The following is a 10,155-nucleotide window of genomic DNA, read 5'->3' as shown; positions in this document are numbered from 1 at the left end:
GGTATTAGTGTTGTGAACTTGAACTTGGTTAACGGGAAGGATGACTCTGCCTTGGGTGTGCTGACAACAACCAAATTTCTGTGCCTGCACAACAAAGGCCATACACTTGGCCAAACCCAAAGAGTGGGGACGAACCCGATGTCCAGGGGCTCATTCTGCTGCTAAGAAACTGACCTCTTCCTCTTGCTTTCCAGAAAACACCCAGGAACGTGTCCTCCGAGTGGTCTGCCCAGGTCCTCACACCTGAGCAGTGGACAGACACACGGCCAGGGTCTAGGTACCAGTCTGGGAGGAAGAGAGGCTGTGTGGGCGTCCAGGACACTTCCAGTTGGAGAGGGGGGTGCCCCCACACGTGTGTGCAGAGCACAAGGCTGGGGAAGCTCTCAGGGCCGTGGGAGCAGGCGCCCGGATGGATCACACACGGAGCCGTTGTAGTGGGCGTACAAGGTAGGGTCTGGTGGCCTCCAGCCCCAAGTTCCAGAGAGCCCCCGGCCGCAGGAACGTCCTCCCACAGTGCCTGAGGCTGGCCGCCCCTGAGGCTGCTGCCAGGAACCCTCACAGATCGTCACCTCTGCCTCTTCCTGCTCCCACACAGGTAAGTGCGTCGAACCCAGCAGGCACAGTGAAAAGTACCAAGTTCCACCCGAAAAAAAAAACTGTTGAATTTTTCCAGATTGTATCGGCAGAGTACTGGGGAGCACACGCAGGGATCAGTAACGCCTAGGTGCTGGGTGATAAAGAGACAATACTGACCCAGGCACAAGGCCCCGAGTTCTAGACTTCACGACGGCCGCACCAAACACACGCACTCGACCTAGCTTCCCTGACACACTTCAGAGGAAGAGGCCCCAAAGCTCAGGGAGGCAGGAATATTTGAGTTTTGTTGGTTGTTAATGAGGGGAATACATTGCCAAGAGCATCTACAAGCAGCGTCCAGACACTGAGAAAACACACTGGCAAGGGGACCCTGGCATCCCGGGCAGGTCCGCAGCGCTGTCCCCTTCAGGCGAGGACGACAGAAGAACTGCCACGATCTGCATTACTCAGTTTTATCGGGAAGGACCTAGAGCACCAGGTCCCGGAAGGACTGAAAAATAAGAGTGTGCATGGGCGCGGTTCTGGCCACGGCGGTTCCGGCCATGGCCGCGGGGGCCCAGCACTAAGCTGGTGGTCAGACCCGCAGAGACCCGTGGTGGCAGCCGGCTCACCATGGGGCTCCACGGGCAGGAACACGTGGGCAGTTCCTGACGTCACCCTCGGTCTGGTGGACGGAGATGCCACTACGGTCATGCAACAGAGAACCCCCCACACACACCCAGCAAATTCCCAGGACTGAGCCAGTTCGCAGGCCCAGAACCTCTTTCTCAGAGGGATGGCTGGGTCCCCTGGCCCTCAAGGTCTAGTGGAAAAGGGAACTTACAGCATGGCCTCTTACCTCCAAGATGGTGAAACCAAAAGCCGTATTGCTTTGATGGGAATTTCTGAGGTGAGTCCCCATGTGACCTGTGCCCGTCTGGCCTACGAGAAGGCAGCCAGATGTCGGTGAGCGGCCACGGGTTGAGCGGCCGGCTCAGCTGCAGACGCTGCCCCGGATGTGGCTTCTTCAGATCAATATGGCCCGGCCTCCGGCCTGCAGCCTGCCGTGGCCCCTCCCCGTCCGCCTGCTACCAAACCTACCGGCAGCAGGCCAGACAGCGCACCTCCACAGGCTCGTGTGCGGGCTGGGCCACCTCCCCGGTTCTTCAGCACATGCTGGAGCCCAAGGCCGTCCCGCGGGCCAGTCCACCCGTGGACGATGTGTGCACCCAGGAAATGAGAGATACCCCAGATGTCTGGATGAAAGACGTGAAGGCCAAAGGGTGGGGCACAAACCCACAAGAACGCAGGGGGTCGCAGTCCGGAAGGTTCCAGGGACCCAGGGATCAGGGAATGTTCCAGCATATCCTGCAAGGGGAAGAGCTGTTTCTGTGTCTTCTGCCCACTGCCACTGGAATGAAGCAAGTTAGCAGGGAGCCTCTTTTGGGTTCTGGGAGTAACACTCGGCCTTGCGGTTCTGACATTAAATGAACCTATAAAACCGCCAGCTTCGCAGGAGGTCCAGAGTAAGAAAATGCTCCACAACAGGTTGATGTGAAAGCTGCTGTCCCCCTCAGACCGTGGTGCCGACAGGATCCCGCAGCAGGACGGACCACGGTGATCATTCTGCAGTTCTTCTGGAGCCCAAGACAGACTAAGACTGCACTTCGCCATGGAGCCGGTCAGAGCGTATCTGACCCTTTGTATCATTAGGCCGGGCAGCTGCTGGGGCACTTCACCACTAGACAGAAGTCTCTCTCTCTCTCTCTCTCTCACACACACACACACACACACACACACACACACACACAGGCTCGAGCGTGTCCTGAGGGCACAGGCTGCACACGCAAATGGTTCAGATCTCAGAGCACCTACTCTGCTACACCAGCCCTTCGTCGGGTACCCACGGTCTCCCGGAGTTTCCACTGATCAGACGCCCGATGTGAGAAGGTCCTACTTGATCTCTGTACAAGACGACTGACACCAACTAAAGATGAAAGTTGTAGCATCACAGCCTCAAGGGTGACCCTAAGGGAGGATCGCCACGTGTCCCGTGGCAAAGCGCGGCCTTAGGCGTTATCTGCAGAACAACTACCACGGTTCTGTCCCAGAACGCTAGGGGCGCGTGCCTGGGAGGGGGCCCTACCAGGACAGGCACCACACACAGTTGTCCAAGTTACCTGGACACAGCGGAGCCAGGAGGACAGAGCTACAGGAAAACAGGCAACGAGAAAGCACTTGGCTAGATGGTCCGTGACGGAGTAAGACTGGAAAATCGGTGGCAAGTGGTGTCTAAGCTCTGGACAAGGACCGTGGAAGAGGGAAGTGCTTAGGCCTCCTGAGAAGAGCTGTGGGCAGAGGCCGTACCCCACACGGGAGCCCACCACCGGCACCCGGGGACGCAATGGCCTGTCCCTGGACGTGACTGCTCTCGGTCAGCGGGCTCACAAAGCCTCCCTCACTGCCGTCGTTCTGACAGCACTGCTTCCGAGAAGCCCAGCAAGGAGGCCCGTGGACCACACCCGCCGCGCACTGCGAAGCGGCCAGCTGGAGGACGTGGCGGGGGACAGACGCATCTACACTGGCTGGCAGCCGTGCCTCGTGGGGCTGCTGTCCCCTCAGATGGGCCTCATGCCCCGAACTGCCACTCAGCTTACAGCGCGTCTCACTGCCAGCACACAGGTGGCGGAAGCACGAGCGATGGGAACGGTTCCTCTCGTTACAGTACCTGAGCCACTAGCCTGTCTCGTAATTCTGGACTGTGCTGGCTGGAAGGTTCCTGAGAAGCTTCCACAGAGGGACACGGGTGCCCCACTGGCCTGCAGGCTGAGAGGCCACCCGTCTCCCCCGGATGCCTCGTGTCAATAAACAAAAAGGCCAAGAGGGGTTGACCGTGACGGTGTGGGCGACTGCTCCTCACTCGCTTAGGGACAGGCGTGCTGCCAGACAGGGGAGCAGGGACGAGTGTGTCTGGAATCGAGGGGTCATCTGGGGAACCTCCGAGTATTCCCACGTCCAGGGATCAGAGCCGGTGGGAAACTAGTTGGCAAAACCAGAAAGACTTGAGAGAAACCCTTCGGGAAAGCAGCCTGGGCCACCCTACCAGGTAAGTGGCTAAGGGCAGAGGAACACGGAATGTGCTGGAGAAAAGGGGATTTTTAATACCAACTTCTGCAGATCACCAGGTGCACAGTCCCCACCTATTCCCTCGCAGGTTTGGTAAGTATATGGGTTCTCTTGTCTGCCCTTTTCCGGTCCAGCTCCAACATCAGCAGGGTTAAGAGTGGTTACTCCTACAAATCGTCACTTAGAATCTGGCCAAGGGAGGTTGTGACCACCTGCCAAAGAACACGTCCCAGGAGCAGAAACGGGGACTTGTGGGATTCGGGGTCTACACTTGCAAACAGCAAGGATGCTTCACAGGGGCAGAAGCTCGGTGCTCTGCCTTCACCCAGGAGTTTAGTTTAAAAAAGGTGTGGCGGGTACTGAGTTGGCAAAGGGATGGACGGAATGTGCCGGAATGTCTGTCGTCCCACAGCATCATCCCTCGACACTGTTCTCCGACAGCAAAGAAGCCAGAAACGCACGTGCTGGATGTCCTTCCTTGGAGGGCTGTGGGTTAGAACCTGCCGGCCAGGTTTGCAAAGCAGAGAGGAGGCCACAGTTCACTGTACGTGGCCTAGCGCACACGCAGACCTGGGGTCCGGACAGCCTCACGGGGGCCCTGACGGCTGCTGGCTTTGCGGCTGCCACCTGAGACAGACGGTCAGACAGCTGCAGCGGCACAGGGAGCCCTGGAGAAGCGCAGACCTTGGCTCTCTGGGCTGGACTGAGGTGGCTGCACCCTGTCCCTCACCCCTCCGGCTCTGCCCACTCTTGCACGGGACTCTCCTTACCCTGACACGTGCCTGGGCTCCTGCTCTCCCAGCCACGTGCTGCCCGGCGCCCACGTCTGCCTGGCGTACCTCCCAGGAGCTGTTCCTCCTGACCCTTCCCATGGGACCTGGATCGTCCAACCTCACTCCCAGCTCCGGGGATGAGGCCAGACTGGCCCAAGCTCGCTCTCTGTGTCCCGGTGGTTGCTCAGGACTAGACACCTACACAGCTTGGCCAGTGAGTACAGACGGTGGCAGGGTCCTGGCCACAGTGACAGTTTTCAAGAGTTCTCTGGGTGACATGGGGTGAAAAGCACCCCCCGCCCCTGGACACTGTGTCATGGCGGGGGGGGGGGGGGGGGGGAGGGGCACCAAACCGCCATGGCCACTTGGTTTCAGGATGGGACCCAGCCTGAGGTTCACACCGACTCAGGAACAGCAAGTCAGAAAACCGCAGAGAAACAGAACTGGATCCCTGATCAAACAGACCCTGGAAACCACCCTACCTTTGGATTTTCAATTTCCATGCAGGTAAATAAAGCCTGTGTGGACCGGGTTTCTGGATGTAGCCCAAAGCATCTTGACCTGTAAGTGCTTTCACAGAACCCCTTTACTTGTGGATTTCCTGGCTAAATGTATTAACATCTGTTTCTTCTCACTGAAAGTCCAAATTTTCAACAGAGCTGTACGTGTAAGAATGATCGCTTCATTCCACTTGTTCCTCTCTTGGCTGGTGTAAACCACCAGGTTCTCCGTGTACTGCAAGATCGACTTTAAGAACCTGTTTTAATAAAAAGAAATGAACTCCTTTATTCTATCATAAAATGCACCAATGATTTAAACGCACTCTCTTCCTTTTGGGATTCAAACTATTGGACTTAATTTCTGTCTGCAAACTCGAGAGAGAGAAGTACATGCAGAACGGAAACGGGAGCACAGGAGTCAGAGGGAGATGCCGAGACGCCTCCCGATTGGAGAGGGGGCTGGACTCCCGCGAGTTTTACACACCCGGGGGCCTTTTCAAACTTACTCTCAGCTCCGGTGAAATGGTTTTAGGAGACAGAACTGAGTTCCAGAAAGGGTGTTAGAGTCCACATGGATTAAATGCCACATGATAAACACACATGCACGTAACGGGGAACAGGCGAGCCCCAGGGCCCCGCGTGCGGGCTGCTCTCAGTCCTGGGCTCCTGTGCACCCGGCGCCTGCCCTCGCGACGAGCCCTATAGCCGCACACCTTCCGCTGTGGCAGCACTGCTGACATGCGTTTTTACCAAACTGTCCACATCCCTCCTCCCGACTGAGAGGAATCAGTCACGCTTGTATTTTCCAAGTTCTCTCCAGTCTGCCAAGTAGTCTAAGATGTTCTCCAGAGTCTAACTCCAAGTATTTTCAAACTTAGAAGTTAAAAGAATAATGCAATAAAAATCCACAGATGCTTCGTCTAGAGAGTGGTTCTCAGTTGGGGAGGACACTGTATCTGGGGATGTCTACACCACTTATGGCTATCCCGGGGCGCCGCTCCCGCCCTGCGTATCCACACAGCCACGGCAGAGGACCCCCAGCCCAGAGCATCAGCAGTGCTAAAGCCACCAGTCATTAACATTCTGCAAGTCTGCTGCCCTTGTTCCCACTTGGGTTCCATGATTCTTTAAGAAAACGTCAGTCATGTTTTCATGATCGTTTTTTTTTAATTTTTTAAGTTTATTTATTTATTCTGAAAGAGACAGAGAGGCAGAACAAGCAGAGGAGAGGCAGACAGAGAGGAGAACAGAGGATCCGAAGCAGGCTCCACACTGACAGCAGAGCGCCCGATGTGGGGCTCGAACTCACGAACCGTGAGATCATGACCTGGGCCGCGGTCACACGCTCAACCGAGCCACCCAGGCACCCCTCATATCCGTCGTAAACACGAGGTACGTGTTACCCCCAAACTATCAGCAATACCCGTCCCTGGGTGGTGTCGCTACACAGAGTGAGGAATTCTGAAAGCACTCACAAGTGCGTCACATAAATTTTCCGAAGTGAGCCTACACGGTGTTAGTTTGAAAGGTTCACAAACTTGCACCAAAGTCCACAGAGAAAAACGGCGAAGAGCCAACCAAGACTGTGGGGTTTTAAAAAAAATGTATCAAGGCAAATAACCAACAGAAGTGAAAATTGCTAAGAATTACCAAGACGTAGTTTCATTTCTCATAGGCAGGACATACTTACTTTAGATACTGTTGATATTCGCAAGTATTTTTTCCATGAACCACATGAATGTTGACCAATTCCAGCGCAATCAGCAGTAAAATCAGGTAAAGCACAGGAGACAGAAGCTTAATACTAAAAACAGACAACAAACAGTTAAAATTTGACAAACGAAAGTATTTTTCACTTCCATGAATGCAAACCCTTTTTCAATACTTTTTTCTTTTCAAGGGAACTGAAATGCAAACTTCTCAAGAGGAGGCTGCCTCTGCGGCGGTTTCCCCGTGTGCCCCCCACCCCCACCCCTTTGCTGCTGCCACCTGCCCGCCCCGCCCCCCCTCGGGAGCAGCCTCTCAGGAGGCTGGTCCCCAGCAGGACGGTGCCCAGCTGCCCAGGAGCAGGACTTGCTGGCGGGCTCCACACCCCGTGCTTCCACCGGCCCCGGGTCTCTGTGCCACCGGCCAGCATCTTACTTCTAGTCTGATGTTTGGCAAAGGACTCTCACAAGAAGAAATACGCCTATGGCTGTAACGTGAAGACGTGGGCAACGTGTCCGGGACTCAAAGATACTACAATCAAAGTAAGATACTATCTCGCCCATGAGGCTGGAGGAGCACTTTCTCGACACCATTTGGGGAAGGACGTACACATAACAGCCACCTTACGGACTGCTGCTAAGAGCGACACTGCGTGTTACCTTTCAGAAGCAGCCAGGGAACACCTGTTAAAAGTGTTCGAGACACAGATGCCACTCAACCCAAAGCCCTAGTAATCTGTCCAAAACCGTAATTTCCTGAGGATGGAACACGTCCTGAAATACACACAGGTGAAGACACCAGAAGGCAGACGCACCCAGGGTGACCTGCTGTTAATATTTAAAATCCGAATATTCTTTCGGGTTGGTAACACCCATATTCTCATATGCCCAAATTGCAATAGTGTTTAAAATCACATGTGCCAGAACTTTCTGAAAAAGCAACAGAACCGCATCCCGAGAGAACTCCTGCCCAACAGGGACCCGGGACGGCGAGCCACACACCTACTCAGCATGTGCAGATACGTCTGTCTCTGCCGGGAGCGCAGCCTCCGTTCCACCCACTGCCGCTGTCTCAGCTCCGCGGAGGCGGCGACCTGGCTGGACACGCGGGCACAGTGTGCGGTGATGTTTCGGAGGACAGTGAGCACTTCCAGAACGGTTCTGGGACAGAACAGAGTTGGCACGGGGGTGCCGCAGAGTTCACGGATCACCTGGGGCCACCTGGGGATTAGAGCGCGAGTTCTCACGGGGCACGTGCGCCGCCCGGGCTCCCTGGAAGGTCAGCTTCCGGAGAGCGTGGCCAGTCGTGCACCGTGCCTAGGCCAACATGACACACGGCAGGCGACACACATGCTGGACTGAGGGGGACGGGGCACAGGGCCGGCTCGTCAGGCACAGCGCACGCGCACAAGCCCGTCGAGGCTCATCTCCCCGCTCCCCTGGCGGCACAACCACCGTGGGATCTGATGCCGCCACAAGCTCGCCCAGTTGGAGACACACACAACGGCGGAGCCTGGGACCACGATTCAACAACTCCCAGACGCTCACTTCTCAGCAGGAAGGCTGTCCAAGTCCCTAGCGACACGGTGATCCTCAGGCAGGTGGTGACACAGCTCAGACATGATTTCTGTCAGTAAAGAGTTGCAGGCATCGGTCTCAGAATGACCTTCTAATCTGAAAGACAGAATATTTAAAGATACAGGACGACGATTAAATGCCAATCGGTGCCCGTGCGCGATGATTATTTCAGTGGTTCACTGAGCAAAGCACTTCATCTGCGACTAGTTTCCCCAGACATCAAAGAAAACAGGCTCCGTGGAGGCAGTGGTACGAGCACAGTACGACTGCTCACAAAAGGGACAGGTCACCCGTGTGTTCTCCAGGAGAACCTGGGACCTGCTACATCCTGACTCCAAGCGACCTCTCCACGCACCCCCCCCCGCCCCGTGCAGAGACCGAGGCTCACTCTGACCCGCCCTGCACTCAGTCGTTCCCCCTCCCCCCACGTCACCCCCCCCAGCACTCGGTCATCGTCCCACCCACCCCCCGCCCCCGCAATCGGTGATCCCCCCGAGCACACACACCCCACCTCCCCACCCCCGCCCCGCACTCGGCCAGCACACCTCTCGAGGCTGGCGAGGCTGGCGTTCGCAGGGGCCCCAGGATGGAACTCACCTGGCAGCCTCCTCGGCTTCTGTGGGCAAAGACAGGAGGGGCCAGGCCCCGAGGCTCTTCTCACAGCTCAGCACCTGCAAGGAAAATACCCTGTTGCCCTTAAAGCTTTTATAGAACGGCCTGGAAAACACGTTTGCAAACTGCTACAGACGTAGCAACCAACAGCGTTCCGGAAGATGCACGTTGGTAAAATTGTTACGGATCTTACATTTTAAAACTAGATGGCAGGGCTCGGCTATTCCACAGAATCAGACAAGGGAAGGCCGGTGAAGTCAACAGGGGATTGGAAGGTAGCTAACACCTGGACCAGTTGTAAAACTTACCCCCAACTCTTTTGCGGCCTCTCATTTGAGAGCCGAGGTCGACAATTCTCCTCCATCGCGGAGTCAGGACTCGCTGCAGTGAGTGGCCTTCACCCAGACAACACAGCAGAAGTTAGGCTGTGTGACTCTGGACGACAGGTCACAGAGGGCTGGGCCTCTCCTGGGGAAGCCAGCAATCGGGAAGCCCTGCACCAACTTCTCATCCCCTCACACGGAGCACCGAGCCAGCGGAGCCCAGACTTCCGATGCATGAAAGTGGGAGCACGTTACACACTGCTGTTGACGCCACTGAATGCGGGTAATTTATGCGGCAATAATAAGCAAGCAATGACCCTACAAGGGACAGGATACAAGACTGCCTAATGAAAAACGGATAAACAATGGACAGCAGGAATAAGAGGCTGCAGGAAAGGGTGATCGTCTGAAACGCCCACTGTGGGGCACGGAGGGGCCACGGAAGCAGCAGCCAAGGAGCAAGGGGGCCTCGTGGGGCTGGAGATTCAGCCGCGGAGGTCCACGGACAAAGCCTGCCTTCCTGAGGCCTCTCCTCCTTCCGGGACCTCCCTCCCTCCTGTCTCTGCGTGTGGAGTCCTGCGGGCAGCTTCCGGTGGCCTCCCTGCCAGCGACTCTTGTTGTTGGGAAGCTCAGAGCCACGACAGGCAGGCTGAGTGGGCGGTGCGGCTTTGTCAGCCCGACGTCTCGCTGCCAAACTAGAACCCACCGGACCCAGCTATTCGGGCTGAATTCTCTCACGTGGCCCCAGCATGGTAGCACACCCCTCACGTCGACTGCCGACAACCCCTCGGAAGTGACACTGTTTTTCTTGGGACGTCACAGATTGGTGGACAGAGTTCCCTCCAGCTGCCACTGCAAATCTCTCTCTAAACCCCTTACGTGCGGATTTTATAGCTTCCGTTGAGAGGCCAATCTCACCGATGAATTTCTAAGTGCACAACTGTCACGATCATGATGTTCT

General features: G+C 56.1%; 1 protein-coding gene across 4 annotated transcripts in view; it reads right to left on the bottom strand.

The window, feature by feature from the left end:
- Positions 1-5,043: 5,043 nt before the first annotated feature.
- ERMARD (ER membrane associated RNA degradation) overlaps positions 5,044-10,155 on the bottom strand; it is a 26,619-nt gene continuing 21,507 nt past the window's right edge. For 3 of the 4 annotated variants that reach the window (XM_042987559.1, XM_007086987.2, XM_007086986.2), the window contains 5 exons: positions 8,857-8,930; positions 8,230-8,355; positions 7,684-7,902; positions 6,666-6,779; positions 5,044-5,232 (listed from right to left, as the gene is read on the bottom strand). In XM_042987559.1, coding sequence (XP_042843493.1) covers positions 5,049-5,232; positions 6,666-6,779; positions 7,684-7,902; positions 8,230-8,355; positions 8,857-8,930 — 717 coding nt within the window. In that variant the 3' untranslated portion in view covers positions 5,044-5,048. The remainder of the gene's footprint in view (positions 5,233-6,665; positions 6,780-7,683; positions 7,903-8,229; positions 8,356-8,856; positions 8,931-10,155) is intronic. The other variant, XM_042987558.1, reaches the window with a different exon arrangement.

Source organism: Panthera tigris, chromosome B2, assembly GCF_018350195.1.
Source record: "Panthera tigris isolate Pti1 chromosome B2, P.tigris_Pti1_mat1.1, whole genome shotgun sequence".
Taxonomy (NCBI): Eukaryota; Metazoa; Chordata; class Mammalia; order Carnivora; family Felidae; genus Panthera; species Panthera tigris.
This window is presented reverse-complemented; position numbering and strand designations above follow the sequence as displayed.